The 20,793-nt window shown below is 35.6% G+C and overlaps 2 protein-coding genes across 2 annotated transcripts; one reads left to right on the forward strand and one right to left on the reverse strand.

Annotated features, from left to right (window-relative positions):
* Nucleotides 1-4,560: 4,560 nt before the first annotated feature.
* LOC141598070 (CSC1-like protein At4g02900) lies at nt 4,561-14,106 on the reverse strand. Its single transcript, XM_074418063.1, has 12 exons — nt 13,910-14,106; nt 10,928-11,263; nt 10,126-10,275; nt 9,795-9,930; nt 8,929-9,030; nt 8,682-8,801; nt 8,292-8,372; nt 7,606-7,946; nt 6,613-6,858; nt 5,626-5,950; nt 5,296-5,529; nt 4,561-4,940 (listed from the first exon to the last, which is right to left on the reverse strand). Exons 2-12 carry the CDS (start codon nt 11,239-11,241, stop codon nt 4,722-4,724), a joined length of 2,268 nt encoding a protein of 755 aa, XP_074274164.1. The 5' UTR covers nt 11,242-11,263; nt 13,910-14,106; the 3' UTR covers nt 4,561-4,721.
* A 5,396-nt stretch (nt 14,107-19,502) lies between these two features.
* On the forward strand, nt 19,503-20,635 carry LOC141649831 (EID1-like F-box protein 3). The gene has a single exon (XM_074458527.1). The coding sequence runs from the start codon at nt 19,756-19,758 to the stop codon at nt 20,599-20,601; it is 846 nt and encodes a 281-aa protein (XP_074314628.1). The 5' UTR covers nt 19,503-19,755; the 3' UTR covers nt 20,602-20,635.
* The last annotated feature ends 158 nt before the right edge of the window (nt 20,636-20,793 follow it).

Consider the following 20,793-nt stretch of genomic DNA (forward strand, 5'->3'; position numbering starts at 1 on the left):
ATTTTTGTTCCAAAAATGGAATTTAATTTGCGTCAGAAATGAATAATATAATTTAATGAACTTCTACATCGTTCCTAATTGAGTCGAGTTGGACAACGTCGAGGCAGATGGGTCAGAGCATATTTGGGATGGTGTTTTTTTTTCTTCGTTTTCTTTCTGAGATTCATGTTCTCTCAATTTGGGTGTAAAAAGTGAGAGGGGTAGAATGGGAATAAGATGGATAAATGTGTTGGAAAGAGTAAAATCATGTGTTGGATTTAGCATAACCCTAAAAAAAATAGACAAAAAGTAGTTATATAGTACGCCGAAGGTAGTACGTACCGAACGCCATATGCAAGCAAAGCCGAATCTAATCCAGTGCAGCAAATGCGATCACACGGTCACACTGGGCTCCAAAAACATAAGGGACCCGTAAAAATCATTATCTATACACATTTCGTCACAATATATTTATGTTATGTAACACAATTTATTAAAATTTTACCACAGTTATTAATATTTTGTCTCAATTATTGCTATGTTAATTAGTGTTACGCCACGATTATTGCAGTTAATGTATTGATAGGTTTATCGCGTACCTATGCAAAGATAATTTCCCTAGACACAAATTAATGTAGTAATAGGGGTCGAACACAAGGAAACGGGAATATAATTACGTCGTGAATTGCTATGGGTGGATTTTTATCAAGGTCGATTACGATTTGGGTTTGGTTTGTTTGATTGATGATTAATAAAAATGCAATGTAAATAATATGATAAAAGATAGTCTAAAGGGTTCGGGTCACTCATGCAAGGGTAAACATATGAACATGATAAACTTGATACTAATAATCTTGTCAATTGCTTAGGCTTAAAGATACCCACCTTACGGCATTAGTATCAACCATAGACCGGGTCCTAGAAAAACTCTCGTCCATGACTAGGTCGTCCTACCACACATGCTTAGTCTAATTCAATTCCGTGCCTCTCGACTTTAGAACGAATGAACAAATTTAATCTACGACTACGGCCGATAATCAAAGATTTAAGCGTGACAAAGCAAACATGTGATGGAAACAATTGATCAAAATTATTATGAACTTTATTTAATCATATTATATGTTTGATTTTGCATGGCTCCCCTAGCCTTTAGACTAGGAGATTTAGCTACTCATACTAGGATGTAAAATGTAAACTAAATTATGAGAAATGTTAAACATGATTATTTGATTTATGTAAACTAGATGATATAACATGTGAAAGGATTAAAGCTAATGTAGAATGAAATGCTTAATTAAAATAACTATGTCGTAACTAAATTAACAATGTAAATTAAAAACTCGTAATAAGAAATACCTTATAAATGAGGACTTGTATGGAAGAACAAATAACAAATAACCAAAAGCTTGAATATCAAATGCTTGAGAATATCTTGAAGTACAAAGTATTGAAAGATTAACTAAGGAATGCTTAACAACTTATAAATTAAAATGAAAACTAATGAGAGAAAACTTATCACTAAAACTTGGGAGAGACGGTCTCTCACTAAGTTATTGAGAGACCAATCTTTCGTATCCTTTTATTTGTATTTCGTACCCTTTTTATTGTTGATCGTGACATAGTAATTTCGTACATATTTACATAATAAATTTACCCATTTTATCATTAATCATGATTTGTACTTATTTTATTACCTTTAGTACCACCTTTTCTTAAAATTGTACAATGGTCTCTCAATAAAGCTTATCAAGAGACCGTCTCTCAGGAGACCTACTCAAAACTTATAATGCTTGAGGCTTATTGTAGTAAACTTGGACGTAAAATGAGATGCCTAAAACCTATGAATACCTCTCTTATTTATAGGAGAGGAGAAGAAAACGTAAGATACCAAAGGGCATGCAACCCCGATCGGGGCCGCCAACCCCGATCGGGGCCGTGTGTTCCTCGGTATTTTGCCTTAATTCCTCTCTTAATTCCTTGGAGAATCCTATGTGGGTGATTAAATGTGCGATTAATCACCCGGTTAATGCTTGCATTTGGCATCTTAAGATCTTTTGGAATCCCATGCTTTCCCCTTGACTTTGGACTTGTAATTTGGGCTTGACTTGGATGTTTGATCTCATTTGTATTTTGCTAATTGATCCAACAAATTCTCATGCAAAAATTCATGCAACTTCAGGCACAAAGTCCATGCAACATCCAATCCTTAGTCCATTTGGTCTTCTTTCCTCTTAGCTTGCAATTTCTAGTACTTTGTAGTTATTTTAGCTCCAAAAAGCTTATTCCCTACAAAATATGTCAAAGTATCCAAAACAACTAGAAATGCAAATATTAGCTATAAAACACTTAAGATAAGTGTCAAAGACAAGTAAAATCAAGCTAATATAGGGGGTTAAAATGTATAAAATATGCACTTATCATGTATTATACAACCGGTTGTATATACAACTTATTCAGTGTTGTAGAGCTTTGTTACAAAGTTGCCGAGCTCTCTATTAACAAAATTATCGAGCTATGATACAAAGTTGTTGAGCTTAACAGAATAATTATTAAGCTCAATAACTTCGTAAAATACCTCAATAACTTCGTAAAATAGCTCAATAACTTGTAAAATAACTCAACAACTTTGTGTGAGAGCTCGATAACTATGACGCAGTTGTACATAGGTATTATACAACCAGTTGTAGGATAGTATTTGTGACGATTATTGTTATTGTTGTTGATGTCTTTTTTTTTCATTTTTTTTTTCTTTTTTAGTAAACAGTTACTAGCGTGAAATGCTGCCAAAAAAAAAGAGAAGGATTTCAGAAAGAGACTGTCTTTGAGATTAGGATGTCTTAATTAGGGAACTAATAAAATAATAAAATAGCATACGAAGTATTTTATATGGTTCTTATAATGTTATTCAAGTATTAATAAAACAAGCCCCTTTTTCTTTACGTTCTAGCTTCGTCTTAGTCAATAGTCACCACCATGCAACTTAATTTGATTTCTTTAGAGGTATCCTGTTGTAAGGTCTAGATACGCGTGTATTTTGATTCAGTAACGATTTTATTTTAGCACCATAACCGAGAATCACACGACTAACTGAAACGAAATTTAATACGCACATCGATCTAGTCAAGTTGTAATGTAAAAACACTGACATCTAATATCTAGAACTATACATTTTCTTTGATATTGTCGTATGTTTTTTAATTAATTTTTTCGTCTTTCCAAACGAACATATTCAAAATGAACGAGTTAACCAGAAGACAAGGACTTAAACTTTCCTATTTTTTCCGGTTAAGGGACTGTACTTCAAAATTTTCCAGTTAAGGAACTCTCATCCAACTTCCGTTAAATTTGCCGTTAAAACTAATTGCAGCAAAATAAAATAATAGGCTTATTTTTTCTCTTTCGCATCTATACTTTGAGAACTATGGAATAAGCATAGCAAGCTATATCTCTATGATTTGAAGTTATCTAAACTATTCTATCACCACTATTGTCTAAACAAAGTGATTGTGATGTCGAAGTAGACGATGATTTTCAAATTTTGGATTGAAATTTAAAACCTGCAAATTCTGGTATAAAGGTACGGTTTGTTCGCATACCATGTGTTCGATGAATAGCATAATTTATTTGAAGCAGCAAATTCTTTTTGAGATCATAATAAACGATGAACCGCAAGTTAGTATACCTTAAGTTATAGAGCAAAAAGGTGGTTGTAAGTCCTCAGAAGAGATCCGAATTCTAGGCCAGTGTTTTGCTTCCGAAAAGTTATTTTTCAAGTGAGAGGGAAATATTGAGTATGATGGATAGTGAGAGGGTGTTATAGTACATGAATATATTAGCTATAACAGGGGGCAAACGTATAGAAATTTCAGAAACTTTTGTGAATTCCGTCATCGGGTTTTTATGCAAATTTGGCCAAGATGATCAGCAAGAATGGCGTATTGTACATGAATATCTGAGCCCATTTGTGCTTCATAAATCACTGAGTTTGCTATATAGTTGATATACTTACTTGATAGTAAAGGAGAGAATAAGATGTAGAGAGATGATCAGCAAGAATGGCGTATTTTGATTTTACAAACCTAACAAATCTGATCAAATAGTTTAATACTGCATATTCCAGGTTTTTTCCCCCTTAATGTTCAATGCTAACAGAGAAGGTAACAGTGTTAGGTTAGAGTTCCTTAACTGTAAAGTTTAAAAGTTGAGGTCCTTATCTGGAAAAAAATCGATAGTATAGGTCCTTCTCTTTGGGTTAACTCCAAAATGAACTGTATCTCAATAAGATGTATCCAATGACGTTTTAATGACATAGCATCAAGCCACCCAGCAACCAATTTTTTTTTCACAAAAACACTAAAATAAACTCTTCAACAATAAAAAGAACTTCTTAATAACAGCACGCACAAATGTGACGGATATGCCATTCTTCAATGAGAATTTATAAATATAGCAAATTGCTAATGAAGCCTGTTTACCAATGTGTCTTACAAAGAAAATGAGTGGAAAATACCAAAATCCGCCGTAAGAAAAACACCATTGATTTCAGTAAATCAAGAAACAAGGATAAAGAAAAACGAAGAAGTATGAAATCAGGTCCCTAATATTATGAACAAAAATTTGCCTTCGTTAAAATACTCCTTACAAAGGATAAAAAGGGCAAAAAAATAATTGGGACAAGAGTAAATATTATGAACAAAAATTTGCCTCCAAACTAGAGATTGTTTACTAATGTTATTTACAGACTATACACTAACTTCAGAACTAGCAAGGGAAGTTACTTTGCTACTTCTTTGAGACCGCTTTGTTGCAACGAGGGGAAGACCTTCCTCCTCGTCACTTGGTGGTCGCACGTATATTTGGCCTCCTTTGAAAACTGGATGAAGATAAGCATCACATAGATATGATCTTATGTTTAAAGTCGGGTCAGTTGCCCTTTCCAAGGTATCCTTTTTCATGGCTTCCTGTAACAAGAGAACACTTGCCGGTTAAACAACTCGGTATTTACCAGTTACCACAATGGAGTATAATATTATCGGGTTATTTTGATTAACCTAACAAACATGTCTTTTAGTCGGATACAGGCCAGATCATTTCGGTTTGATGTTCTGGGTGCTATTACCGAGTCATATAGAGATAAGGGTCCATTCGAGTTAGCAAAATGCCGCCGTACTAAGATCGGATCAGGCCAGTTCCGGTTTCAGATATGGGCTTGTATATTTGGTTACGAGCCTAACAAATACCTAATTTCCATGAGCTAATGAAGTTGGATTATATTATGCTTAAACAGCAAAGAAAATAGAGATGAGAAAGACTAACCTCTAAGGGGAACCTGGTAAAAGCTGATTGAAAGCGACCTTTACAGACTATATGGAACCAGATCGTCAATACTGGGAGGGCAACCAGCAAGGGTGTAGAAGTCTTTACATCTTTTGTACTCAGCAATCCCAGCAATAAAAGGTGTGATATTACAAGACCGATAATTATGCGTTGATGTACATCTGGCCAGAAGGCAGCTCCACTTTCATATTTTCGGTCGTAGACATTGATAATCTAGGGAGAACAAAGCATAGAGTACCCGACCCGTTAATAAAATATTGAACAGTGCCTGGAATCATTTAAAAGAAACAATATTTGAGAAGATTGTACCTGATGACGAAAAACCAAGTAAGCAAACGCAAAGAAGACAATGATGAAAGGAAGAAGTATCGGTGTGATAACACAATAGACAAGTCCAAGTAGAAAGTAAAGTTGAATCCGAGGCTCGTATGTAGGGAAGTCCAGGAAACCAGGATCCATTGCTTCATCCCGGTCTTGCTCAGTTTTAACCAATACAGTATTCTTAATATGGAACAATATTAGAGGAACTAATCTGAGGACTTCAGCGGCAACACTAGCCCAACCATCAACCATAACATAAGTAATGAAGAAAGTAGCTTTCATTGGTATTGACACCCCAATGGTTCTAGGAATTCTGCAGGGATACACAACATGATGATTATAATTCGCAGGACATCAGAACATCAGAAAAACGTGTTTCTCAATTTAAATTACTCCCTCCGTCCCGGTCAATTGTTGTCCTTTGGTTTTGGCACAAAGACCAAGGAAAGAGGAGGGGGCAATTACTAAATGACAAGTGGACCAAATTGAGTGTGAGTGATCAAATTGCTCATCAAGTTCATTCTCAAAATAGAAAGGACAATAATTGACTGAGACGCCCCAAAATGGAAAATGACAGAGGGAGTATACATAAAAATTACTCGGCATATATCGTTAAGAACGTGAATATTTTAAATTCTGCTTAATAATCTATATATGAGACACTATTAACAGCATATTGCATTTTTGCATATGGAAGTGGCGTATTCGTATAGACTTGGCAATGCGTTTGAGGCGGAAAAAAATAGCATTGTTAATACATCATAATTATCAGCGTGATATCATAGGGACTTGAAAAGAGTTTTTGGCCAATAAAAAAATCATAGAGAAGTAGAAAACATATAGTTGAGTTTTCATCTAAATCATTATCCTCAATTCCTCATTGTGACTTGCTTTACAAAATCATCAGTAACCCACACAACAAATAACGCCCTGCAAGATTCCATAGGTAGTGTTATAAGATGAAACGATACTTACTCAGTTGGGGACTGATTTAAAAACTTATGGAGCTGCTGAAAAGCTGTTCCAGCAATAATGCTTCCAAGAAACACATTCACTAGAATAAACAAATGATATTTTGATGCAGATCTTCTCTCCAAATATGAGAATGAGGTGAAACCTTCTATCTTAGACATTAGCATGATAACCATCGGGATGAGGAGAAGAAATATCTTCAATATAATTCCAGGCACATATCCTTGTATGAAAGACTTCACGGAATCCCTGAGACATGTCCATTTCAATATTAGTTTGGAGCCTTTGTGACTTTACAAACAACAATAGAACGTGGCTGATTCATATGAGTACACTCTGTAAATACTTGCGACAGTAAATTTGAACACTAACTGAGTAGCACTGACAAAACTACGAGCATAATAATAAAAGAACAAAAAAATGATACGAGAAAAAAGAAAAAAAGAAAAAGGTAAGAGTATATCAGTTTGGCCTTTTGTTTATGAATTCTTAGATAGAAGGTGGGAAACTCAATACTTCATCTATCTATAAATAAACTTTAGAGTTTGTTTAACACAACCTAAGGAACAAACTAAGATGTAGATAGAAATGCAAATTGGTAAATGTATGTATGGTCGTAAACCATAATAGTCTACATAGCATAATGATTAAATCAGTAGATAATATCATCAAACTTAGTTCGGTTTTTCTAAAATGTGCCCTAAGGGCACATGTTAAAGAGTACTTAAATGAAAAGTTTAATGATAAATATCATGGAAAATTTAAAATAATTAGGGCACATTTTAGAAACACCGAAATTAGTAAAATTGAAACGGAGTAGGAGGAAAAAGGGAGCTGGACTTCTTACATACTCTCAAAAAATATAAAAGTGACCACCACTAATAGGGAATTCTATTATGATGATGCTAAATAACTTGAATTCTAATGAACAGAATTCAAAAAAATTGGGACAAAACTCATGTTGAAAAACATAAACAACAATTACAGATGACTTGCCTTTCAATTACTTTCTTCAGAAATGGGAAAACCTTCTCAATCCCATCGATGTTGGCCACTGATTGCACAAACGTAATAGGGACCATAAAAAAGAAAATGAGGAAGAATAGGGCAACAGCCATGAGTAACCTTCGAATATTCAGCGAAACATAAGGTATTGCGAGATTATTCCAGTAAACATCACTTGGTTCAGGAGCCCATTCTGTCAACCATATTGTAGGATTACTCGATTGCTGAGTTTGAGCACAAACAGCAGCACCCCAACGACTTTTGAAGGACACAAATGCTGCTGGTAATATAACGTCTGGGTCACTTATAACCTTTTCCCTTTCAGCCGCTTCCTATATTAAATCAACCATTTAATGCATAGAAAAAACAAGAACAAAAAATATGTCCCTCAATGTATAATTGTTTTCGTAAGACTTCAGTTATTTCATTTTTCCAATAATTACAGTCATCACTTTGAGAATCATAGTACTAAATAGTAAATAGTGCATGTCTGACAATTTGGGATTCACCAGCAGTAATATAATGTATCAGAGAATAGTGCACCTCAGACTGTCAGACATAGGGATCACAGAGAGTGATAAATATACTTTGAAGAACTTGCGTGCACCACCGTAATTCATATGAGTGTATAAAATCTATTAAAAAAAAGTATAAGCTCAAGTAGAAGAATCACTTACCTCTTCGCTAAGTTTCTCAATCTCCGTGGTGTAATAATCAATTGCATCCACACGATTTCCGCAAAGACCCCAAAAACCTGTCTATAAGCTGATATTAGTAGTATTACATCTCAACATATATAGTCAAGCCTGACGCTCAGTCTCAGCCAGGAAAACTTCAGAAGTGAACCAATGACTCGTTAAAAGTATTCAACACAAGTATTGTCCAGCATAATTAATTTTTCATCATTTTCCAGTAACAGTCAACTTTTAGGTATTGAAAACATGCCCAAGACAGGTAGGCAATATGAATGGAGTATTACATAGCATGAAACATTGCAAGCATACTTTGACAAAAAATGATTTTATATAACATGTCGCTCAAAGGGAATGAAGGTAGCTGGAGAATACCTTAATTGTGGGCTTTCTTGAAGGTTTTTTCTCATACTTATTTTGATAGTAGATAAGCCAATTTTTCAAACTCTTTTTCTTGTCTACCAAATCTGCTAGTTTATTGGCGTTGTATACCACCTATAATATTAGCACACAACAAAATGGCAAACATCAATAAGCAGGATTCGAAAGAGGTTGCAGGATCAACAAATTTAAAACATCTTTAAGCGTCTTTTCCAATCAAAGATACTAACATACAGCCTACCTGATGTAGTAGATAATGATCAGAATGGTTCACACAAAAGAAATGCTCTACATGCTCACTGACAGATTCATCGGGATCTGGAGGTACATTTCTTACAAGAACCTGAAGAAAAAAAAAGCTGTCGCATTAAAAAAGGACAACACCCAAAGCCATGTTTCTGTTACAACTTACAAGTATAACACTAGCGAACAAGCTTAACTCATGAAAAGCCATCTACCCAAACTAGCATAAGGTCACATGCAAATAACTCACACGGTACACATAGAACTTGTACAGTTGTAGTGTAAAAAAGGAGCAACAAACACAAACATTACTTTTAAGTTCTAAGGAACACTGAGAGAAATCAGGAAGCCTTGAATAAATCAGCCTGTGCCTTCTAAGTAAGCGCCTTCGGTTTCACATATATTTAACAACTAAGTATAGCACGGAAATGACAGTGGAATAATTTGCTAGGTAAGATATTACCTCTTAGGCTGGAAAAAAATATATTGAAGATACAGATCACCATTTTATTTGAACATTATTAATACACTAAAAGAAAAAGACAAACGGGAGAAAAAAAAAAAAAAGGATTTGCTACCAAGGAAAAGCATGATTTGCTATTGGTGGGAGCATTGATGCTACTGTAGCTGGTATGTAAGGAAAAAAGACAAAACAGTACGGTAGAATTAAATAGAGCGTAGCAAGTAGCAACAGGCCAAGATCCAACCACCAGAAGAAGCTTAATAGACAATTAGACATTTTCATAAAAATGAACAACGTTCTCCATATACAGAATATGAATCATTTTTGGGGGAAATTGAGAGGGGAAAAGAAGGGACTATGAACAGGGAATGATTGTTTATAGTTCAAAAAAAAAAACTTACTGTAAATTGATCCGGGCGCCGATCTGCTGAAGAAAGAAATTCCAACCTCATGGTTGTTACTATCTTATATTCACTGTAAAGCATGTAACAGGTCCAAAATGTAGAAGCATACGCCACGCAGAGATGCGCCCAAAATCTGTATAAACAGGCATGAGGTCAACAGAACTTGTATCAAGTTATTAACATGCTACAAAGTACTGTAACAATTATGGGCTGAATTTTCATTTTGGAGCCCAAGACTTTGGTTCCTGATTATCATGGAATCCATAACTTGGAAATGTACTAGCTCGTATAATTTTGGTTTTGTACACCAGTCAAAAAGTGTTCTCACCTATTTGATCCTGGTGGTACATTTGAAATTGAAAATTTGTCGATTGTGCTGAATGTCAGATCATGGGCAGTGTCCAACATCTTTCCGGTCCAATTAACAGGCAGAAGAACAGCAAACGCTAGCGCCATAATTGGAACAAATATTTTCAAGCTGCACAAAGGTTTTTTTTGCATCAGGGAAAAAACAAACAGAACATCATGTCAACAAACTCCTTTCCAAACAGCAACGTCAAGCACTTAAAGCCGATATAGAGATGCAAAGGGTAATCTAAAATTCCTGTCAAACGTCATCAATTGCAGAGTTATGTGTGCCAAGAAGAAATAATTAACATTAACACCATAAATCATAGCTCCAACATGTAAGTAGGTGAAAGAGGAGGAAAACATAAAGGTGCTATTGAGCTAAAGTGATTGAAGAGTATTTGAATACAAGGTAGATGTAATTATAGCAAATGTTGACCTGCGTTTACAGACGAGAATGCAAAGAAAGTAGTAACATCACGCATCACATGCCACAATCGTGGCCTCAAATAAAGTAAATGAGAAGGTGAAAAGAGGAGTGCCAATAAACTTGTCAACCATTACAACAGATCAGAGATATAAATTGATGTACATTTGTGTGTTTGTGTTTGACTGTGTGTGTTTTAGTTTGTGTGTGAGTGCACATGCAACAGTTTGTTTTCAGACTTACAGAGACAGCTTCATCAATAGTTAGACTTATGATCAAGCCAATTTGACACAATCACATTTCCAGTCAGAAAATAGCATATAATACTTAAAAATATAACAAATTTGAAACTTACCCCAAAAGGTAAATTCTAATATACACCACAGAATCAAGTCCGGCGTGTTCTATGAGTTCTGGTTCTGGCATTCTCAGTGCCTCTGGCATCCACTTTAGAAACCGCAAATACGTTCTAATATCCAAGTTCACAAACTTGTTTACAGCTCCTTTTGGACGAGTTGGACTAGATCGTAGTCCTTTCAGATACCATTTTGGGAAGTAAACCCTATCATTTATAGGCTGAAGCCGAAATATGGCAAATGCAATAAGAAATGCCAATGCAGTTAAAAGATTTATTGCTGCAGAAATGCCAATATCATCCAAATCGGCCATTTCCTTTAGAGATATTAACAACCTGTGAACGAAGGCAGTTATTAAAATAATAAGTCAATAGAGAAACAGAAGAGATGTTAACAAAATAGTTAATTTCATTAGAAGCACGGGTGTTGAGAAAGAGAAAAAAAATTCCACTCCAGGACAAAAACTCCTGAGAAAAGAGACTCAAAGTGAAATCTTGTATCAAATGCTTGCTATGGACACTCGTCTTGTAAGATCACCTTCCAAAAAGATTAACTTTTATATCAAATTTTTTAATCCTCAACTTGAATTTGTATTCCTCGCGTAAACTATTTTCACCTTACATAGAAGAATGTCTTCTTCATTCTCTTATAAGATCACGAATATGTTCACCAACCAAAGGTGGTAGAACGAACTAATGGGAAATGGTGATTAACCACTGGGGCATCTTCGTTATATCTCAAATAGTCACATGAACTGTACAGTTCGGAGAACATGACAAGCATTAACTGCCACAGCTCCTAATACTTGATTTTAATATTTTACACAGATGAATGATCATCTGTTCATACCCCTACAGGAGACATTCACTGGTACATACAGAGGATATTCCAAAATCACTATACATTCTAAGGAAGGGTACTGGGATTTTAAGATCAGGTTGTAAGCTAGACTCTGATCTTAAACTTACACCAGATATGCTAAAAATAAATAGACGACAATTTCCTCCAGCGTTGAGGAAAAGTTGAAGTCTAGGTGGTGAACCAAATGATATTATACGTGGCCCTAACCTAGGTACACTTGATTTCTTATAATATTAAGAACCTTTTATACACTATACTATACACCCGGGTCCAGAACAATACAGGATAGCATATGATCTTTTGATCATTAGGGCAGAAAACCATACACATCATAAGAAATTTTTCTTTTATTGCAGGTTCGAGCTGATACACAACTGTATAAGTTTCTCGTATTGTGAAATAGCAGTCAGAAGAATCAATTTTTAGCTCATTTTTTCATTATGGGTGAGGCTACGTACATCCAACCCCAATCCCCCACCACTAGCATGTTACAAGACCTAATACTCGCGTAGTGCGGAGATAACACCTTTAATATACTTCTCCATTCCCCAATGCAAACAAAAAGGTTGCAGTCAACCAGTAACAAAAATCGATTGAGTACGGCAATCCAATTATTCCTTTTAGCCAGCAATTTTTACCGGAAACAAACATTTTCCTATGCCTTCAATTCAAAGTTTGAACTTCCCGTCAACCAGAAACATATTGCTTAGATCAGTTGTTAAAACTGTAAACACTCCTAGAATTTTAAATTTCCCAACAATCAGTACAAGTCGGTCTTGTGAAATATCGGTGTACGCTACAACATAGCTATTATTCTCATCATCAAATAAGGTGTAAAACATAACATAAGGTCGTTAGACAATGTAGAACAGTCCTATTTAAGTATTTCTGCAATCAGAGATATGCCACTTTGATCATTCATCTGGATCAAAGATTTAGTCCATGACAACAGGTAATCCATTAAGATTTAGTCCATGACAACATGTAATTCATTAATTAATCTATCCTAATAGTTTAATTAAATAACAATACAAGTGTCAACACATACTGAGTTGCACTAATCACTAACCAATCAGCTTTGACATATTGACAGTGAAACAACAAATACAAAATGAAAGAGTCAAAAATATGACCCTAGAAAGCTTAATATTTCAGCATAATTTAATGGATTGTACAAATTTAACCCTATAGTCGAGATATTACTAAATGCATGATTGTACTATTGTAGTGAACCTCAATATGGACACTTTATAACCAGTCGTAGGACTAGGGAGCGACCAGGGCAATCGCCAGTCGCCACCCTAAGTCCCAGTTAATGTATTATACAACCAGTTGTATATACAACTTATTCAGTGTTGTGGAGCTTTGTTACAAAGTTGTCGAGCTCTATTAACAAAATTATCGAGTTATGATACAAAATTGTTGAGCTTAACAGAATAATTATTAAGCTCAATAACTTCGTAAAATAACTCAATAACTTGTAAAATAACTCAACAACTTTGCGTAAGAGCTCGATAACTTTGACACGGTTGTACACAGCTATTATACAACTAGTTGTAGGATAGTATTTGTGGCCTAAGTCCTAATGGTTTGGCTGGTTTTACACTCTCGTTGTAAATTATTCTGGTTTACAACGGTTGTAATTATAAACAAGAATATTTGTATACCTTACTGCATTCCTAGTTCGCTCCCTGAATTCTTTTTCGCCCCCTAACTACAAATCCTAATTCCTAGTTCGCCTCCTGAATTCTTTTTTGTCCCTTAACTACAAATCCTAGTTCCGCCATTCCGCAACTGTATATAACTTGCCAGAATCATCAAAATCCCAAAAACATATCGGATAAATTAATAAATTCGCAAATACTCGTATAAGTTCAAGTTAATCTATGTCGGATTGAAGAACCCACATCATAAAATGCTGAAAAATAACAAACCCAACTTTTTATTCCCTCAAATTTTGCCAAAAATTGAAAAAATTACGTAAAAAAGTCATAAAATTACACTCTTTAACAATAAACCCAAAAAAATTAATCAAGAAATATAATATAGTAACTGGAAAAATTGCATGCAATAACAATATGAATAATAATTATTATAAATTTATGAATGAAGAAGAATACCTGGGAAACGAATCAAAGTGCGGAAAATTAATTAAATAATGAATTAGATTAGATAAATAAATAGGGAGTAAGAGTTTGATTGAAGGCCTGACGCTTGCTGTGTTTACGAAGTAATATCAAATCAAAAGTGCCAAATGAAGAAAGTATATATATTATTTATATTTATTTAAAGGGAGAAAAAAAAGTGCGTAGAAACCGAGTAGAGCAGATTATATGAGTTGGGTTACCGTTGTAGGATTACCCCACATGTCACGTGAGATTTTAACTTAAGTGGATTCTCACGTTGGGAACTTTAAACCTATATTATGGGCTTTTATTGAGTTATGGACTTATGGCCTTATGGGGTACCCCTTTTTAAAGACGGTGTAGACTTTTTACGATTTTTTTTTTTTTTTAAGTAAGAAAACTAGGTTGATCTTCTAGGGTAGGACCAACTTATCTCATCCTTTCGAATGAGGGAGGTAAGTTGAAGCCACCGGCTATCAAACCACCTCGAAAGAGTTGGACATGAATGTCCAACTGAAACCATGAAGTCAAAGAACCTTGTTGACTTTAAAGCGAGTTTAATTATCACTTCATCGAAAAAATGAAGGTCTAATTTCACATCCTTGATAATACTAGAAATTTCCCACGGAATTTGCCAACTAGCTCGAATCGAGTTAAAAACACATACCTTCCTTGCTTTGATGCACTCTGTTACGGTGCCATTTGTCCGATCACCACGAACTCGCTCCCCGATATAGTCACTAACATAATTTGTGAAGGTGTTACGACAATTATTCAATAGATTAAACAACTAAGTTCACTTATGTTATAATCATCGACATAAACAAACAACTAATTCAATAAATCACTGTTTCTCATATGCGCGGTATTTCCTAATATATAATTTGCTAAGTTGTTGAACAAGATAATTAAGTAGACAAACTAGTACGGTGTTACTCTTTCATATACGGATTTTACTCAATCACATACATTTTTTCATTAATTTTTCATACACTACCCTTCACCAAACAATCCAAAACTCTCTTTTCTCTCCTCTCAAAACTCAACTAAATTTTTTTCACCTTAAATGGAGGTAGAGACAGATGCAGTTATCAACCTTAATAAGGGTTAAAGCCTAAAAGTGACTGTAATAGTGTAATTAGATCTATTTAACAACATAAACGATATGATTGGCATGCCAATTGCTAACAATTCCATTGAATATGGTTTACAAATATAAGGCCACCAACGCATTTCTTTCATTGATTTGATTAGGAGGTTATTCATGGTGCTCGCTTTTAGAGTTCGGTTACCTAAATTGCATATTAAACAAGTAATTACTCCTTTCTAATCATTAAAATCACATCGGCTATTTTTACATTGAATTAATTATTATTTTTCAAATTAGGGTTTGTTTATAATTTAGGTTTTCCCCCAATTATAGGTGGTGGTAACTGGTAAGGTGATAAAAGTCAAGAAGGGTGGCCGATCCACACAACAAGGGGGTAGTCCGGTAGGGGTGGATGTTTGGGCGGCGTTATAGGAAGTCCGATATGGGTTGACAACATGTTTGGCAGGGGATGATGGTTGTCGATCAGCCAAAAATGGTTGTCCGACAAAGGATGGGGTAGCGGGGTGCTTTTCAATTTCCATTTATTTTTTAAGCTTTTGAGTATTGAAAGAGAAATGAGAAATGAGAAAATGTGGAGTAGTAAATGCGATGGTTAAAATTGGAAATTGCGTATGTGATAAAGTAAAACTTGTATGTGAAAGAGCAATACCCAATTAGTAAACATGCAAAAATTGAAAGAAAACCCTAACTAATAAATAACTCAAGAATGCCGAAATTAGTAATCTACGCATGTGATATCTCAATTACCCATCAATAAATAACGAACAACGAACATAAATGAGTCGGTAGCATGTTTGTTGGCCTAACACTGCACAGCTTGGCCTCAGTGAACAGTGCACCACGATTCAGGGCCAGCACGACACCTAGACTTAGAGGGTTGGCTATGATGCAAAAGTGTAAGAAGAATCATGCTTTGGCACTGCACAACAGCTCTTGCACGGCCCGACACGAAATTATGGGTGTTTGGGGAGTGTTAGCCTTTTATTGGTTTTTTTTTTATCAATTTCAAATAGATTAGAATTAGATGAAAAGGATTAAAATCTAACATTCAACCATGTTCCGCCGTTACTCTACACATTTAAAAGATACTCCCTCCAATTTCCTAATATCTTCCCCTTTCTTTTGCGCAAAAAAAATAAGAAAGGGGAAGAAAGAGGAATAAAGTATTGGTAAATATTGTAAATTGTAAAGTTTATGTGAGAGAGAAAATAATAAAGAATGAATAATGAATAAAATAATGAATAAAGTAGTGGGAGTTGTTGATTTTTAGAAGAGAGAAAATAATAAAAAAAAATGAATGAAATTTACCAAAAAAAAGGAAAGAGGGAAGATAATCAAACTTGTGTGAAAAAGGAAAGAGGGAAGATAATAGGAAATTGGAGGGAGTAATTGGCAACAAATCATTCAACAATAGTTGTCAATGTTTACGTAATTACGTTAGTGGTGTCACTAAGGTCCTGTTCTTTTCAGTTGATAGGAGCTAAACTGAATGGAGTTAAAGTAAAGTTCTGTTTTTTCTAGCATAATTTCAGATCATTTTAATTCAGCTGAGTCCTATTCAGTTCAGTTTAGCTCATCTATTCACAAAATAACTTCTGCTTCCGTTTAGTTTAGCAACTCTATTTAATTCAATTCAGTGCAGTTCGACTCCTTCCAATTTACAACCGAAAAAAACAGTGCCTAACAGTTAATTTGTGAAGAAATAAGCTGAATTGAACTGAATGGGGCTAACTGACTAAGACGAGCTTAATTGAAGTGAGCTAAAATAAAGTCAGAAAGAACAAAGCCTAATAGAATTGAGAAAAAAGAAGATAATTTACTTTAAAACTCAATGAATAAAAGTTGGAAATTTTTAGTTAAAAGTATGTAATTTTACTTAACTCCATGTGATTTGAGTAACTGATTTTCGAATATGATTTTGAAATCGATTAAAACCCAAATAACAGTCTAAAACTAGATACATTTTTTTTGAAAAAAAATATGTTTTTGAAAAATGAATACTCGACCTGGTTATAAAAATGAGGTCAGATACTCGATTTTACTTGGCTCCATATATAGCTAGTGGTGCAATCTGTGACACCCCCATACTCCAAGTGCCTTACCAGGACCACTCAGGTATAAAGCTGTCACCATCTCGGTTTCCCGAGGCAATGACAATCAAAAGACAATAAAGAAACAACATTTAAATATTATAAAATTTAAGTGAATACAATCTAAAAACCAAAACTGCCAAAATGCGGATTACATGTTCTCAAAACAACTACTCAAAACTACAGTGGAAGACTCTAACATCTGAAGGTGACACATCCCAGCTATAGCCCATATGTCTCGACTCATACCTGCTCAACAACTGCTCACCATCCTCGAATGGATCACCACAGTTTTTAAAACAATAAAACGGGGTCAGTACTAATCACACAATTTACATAAATCAACAAAATAACACACAACACAGCTCAATCGTCACCCGATATACTCCGAACTCCATCACCAACTCCACAATACTGACTACACACTAAAGTGTGTAGCCCTGCCAGAGTACCCATCGCAACAGGTTACTCCTCGCCGCCAGTGGGGGACCGCAGCCGTTCCCACCTAAGCTCCGCTCATCTCCATCGAGCGATAAGCTTAAATCCATTAATGTGCACATCCCTTCTGTGGCGGGTTCCACAGAAGGCGAATCTTGGGCGTGAAGCCACTCCCGCAAGTGACTCCACTCAGCCAGGGACGCACCCCGAAGAACACAGACAGATACAATCAATCACAACTACTAATCAGCAATCAAACCCAACAACTGTCACAATACTCGTACGATAAAACTCAACAATCAGACGGTCTCAACAGCTGTTATCAAAACTCCTCTTCACGAATCCTCCTCCTAACATATGATCATACAATTACTAACAATCACAAAAGAAAACAAAAACCCCAAGCCCCCAAATTAGGGTTTAAACAACCTTAATAAAACACTATAAAATCGATACGTAGATCTTACCCTCGACGCAAGGATCACAAGAAAGTAAAGGATGATGAATTCCGACCTCTCAAGCTCCGGGATTTGTCAATAATGCGAAAGATGCGAAGTACGTAGGTTGAAATCTCTTTTGAAGTAATTAGGTTTGATAAAAGTGTATTATGAAAGTGACAGAAAGATTTATATACTAATTCGCATTATTAACAAAACCCGACAAAACATTACCCGTAAACCGAGCTACTCGATCGAGTAGCTGACGTACTCGATCGAGTGCCACTTACTCGATCGAGTACCCAGGATGCTCGATCGAGTATCCTACAGGCAAAATACTTTTCTAAAAACCAAAACACCCTTACTCGACAGAGTAAGACCCACTCGATAGAGTACCCAGAGACACATAAAACCGTAGTATTACACAATCAATCGTGTCGTTTGAGTCAAGTTCGGGTTCGAGTTCGAGTTCCGTAGGGTCAGGTCATCATGTCATGTCAGGGTTCGGGCTATATCGGATCATGACTACGCCCGGGTCAGGTTCGGGTTGCTTATGAGTTGAGTTAGTCAGGTTAATTCTTAGTACGCGTTTCAGTGGGTCGGATTCGGGTTATTATTAAGACGGGTCATTTAGATAGATTTGTCGGGATGGGTCAGGCTTTGGTCGAGTCAAGTCGGGGGTCATTATCAGCTCATATATGGGTTGGATTATTGTCGGGTCGGGTAATTTTGAGGATTAGTCGGGTTTGGGTTGGGTTTTGCTTAGTTAGCTCACCAATTTATTTCTCGGTCGAGTTTTTCCGATTATTTTTCTAATTTTACCATTTTGAGTTGAGGTATGGTCATTATTTAGTGAAGTGATAAGGTTAGTTAATTTAAAATATATACTTTATAAATGTCTTTCACAATGTCGAATTATTTTAATCTTTATTGACTTGACTTTTCGTTTATGTCAGAGATATATTTTGAACTAATTAATGTCGGATTATCTTTCCGATCAGGTCAATTATTTTCGGTTTAACTTTCTGTCAATTTTGGGTTATCTTTCGGGTCGGGTAAGCTTTCAGGTCGAGTTGAGTAGCATGTAACAAGTCAGTTTAGGGTACAACTCAATTCGTGTTTGGTCAGATTTTGTTTCGCTTTGAAACATTTTCAAATCCAAATCAAATTTGCTCGGTTTCAAATCGTGTCACTCAGATCGAATCCGACTTACCACCTCCTATATATACCATACCAATGGATATTGTTACAAGTTTGAGTGGGTACAAAAGTAATCCTTAGCAAGTAAAACTCTAGAAGAATGTACACCAATAAAAATTGACATCTATCATAATCCAATATAGTCGTGCATCCTTTTCATTTACCCACGTGTCAACTGTTATATTAGTTTACTAGAATATAGAAATCAGAATCTTGGTTAACTTAGATCGCAAATGCCTCACACTTCTCCACGTAACACACCCAAACATTTTTGCCACATACTCTAAAAAGGTTACCAAAATTCAGAATCTTAGGACACAATTAGCCACGTGTCCCACACCATTATCCGTCGTTTTGTGATTAAAATATACCATGCGTCTTCCCGTCAAATAATAATTTGACACGTACTACCTTTAAATATCTTCCTAACCTAAGACTACTTATAATCCAGTCAACACCTGCCACGTGTTCCGTCTAACAGATTCTTACCCAACAAATATATAATGTTCGATCGGTTAGACTATAAATGTCGCATTTACAAACAAAACATCGGTAACAAAAATAATGCCACCGTACCAAATGAACGATAATAATACCACTAAACGAAGCAAGTCGAGCTTGCTTTGTGAAAAGTCGGACTCGGGTTTTATGCCTGAACCCGAGTCCGGCATTGTGAATGAGAAGATTTTGCTATTAGTTTTCGAGTTTATAAAGTGGGATCTACCGACGTTATGTACCATAGGGCAAGTTTGTCGAAAACTCAGGGCGGTATCCCAACGGGTACTTTGGAGGGAGTTGTGCATTAATAGAGCGCCTACGATTATAGGAGCATTGATGCACGGGTCCCATAATTCACAATTCGGGGGTGGTTGGCACTCGCTGGGGAAACTCTTGTTTTACTGTTGCGGATGTCAACCAACCCCGAACATTCAAATCCAAGATCCAAAACCAGGTCACATTGTGAAGGCGGTTAGATTTTCTAAGACGTCAGGTCAAAGCTTTTTAATAAAATCATGTCGCGAGGATTTGTTATACGTCAACGATCCATGTGAGCATGCGATAAAAGGAGGAGAGGACGATTTGGGTTTGTTTAGAGGGGTATTTAGGGGATTTTTTAGGTCGAAAACAAGAGCGTGTTTGATTAATAGACAAGTAAAGCTAGAAGAGCGCGTACGGTGTCCGTATTGTGGAGCTCGCGTGTGGAGTATGGCTAGTGCTAAAATGGTGCCTAAAAGTGCGGTTGTAAGATTAGGGAGTCATAAAGATGGTCTAGATTATTTTGTATGTATAAATGGTCATTTATATGGTGCATGTTGGCTTGTACGTTTGTCATCGGATGGTGATGACGATCCGCATGATGATCATGATTTTGGACAAGGCTCGGCTCGTTATAGCACTAGGACTTCATAATGTATTGCATTGTTGCTGAAATATGAATTTTTTAGAGGAGTATTTATTAGTCCTATTTTGACCTTTTTTTATAGCACAAATTTAAAATAAGACGGTGTCACATTACAAGAACGTTAGTTTTTAAAAGAGTTATTTTTATATGACAATTTCTCATTCGTGATGGACACTATCTGTGACAAGCTTGTGACGGAT

This window comes from Silene latifolia, chromosome 1 (assembly GCF_048544455.1).
Source record: "Silene latifolia isolate original U9 population chromosome 1, ASM4854445v1, whole genome shotgun sequence".
Lineage (NCBI taxonomy): Eukaryota > Viridiplantae > Streptophyta > Magnoliopsida > Caryophyllales > Caryophyllaceae > Silene > Silene latifolia.

What these genes read in the sequence shown, in the direction of transcription:
- LOC141598070 (XM_074418063.1), bottom strand. Translation starts at nt 11,241, where the DNA reads ATGGCCGATTTGGATGATATTGGCATTTCTGCAGCAATAAATCTTTTA. An exon ending in CTGAAGAAAGTAATTGAAAG is followed by an intron (nt 6,859 to 7,605) that starts GCAAGTCATCTG and finishes GACATGTCTCAG; the next exon opens with GGATTCCGTGAAGTCTTTCA. An exon ending in TTACCAGGTTCCCCTTAGAG is followed by an intron (nt 4,941 to 5,295) that starts GTTAGTCTTTCT and finishes CTCTTGTTACAG; the next exon opens with GAAGCCATGAAAAAGGATAC.
- LOC141649831 (XM_074458527.1), top strand. Translation starts at nt 19,756, where the DNA reads ATGCCACCGTACCAAATGAACGATAATAATACCACTAAACGAAGCAAG.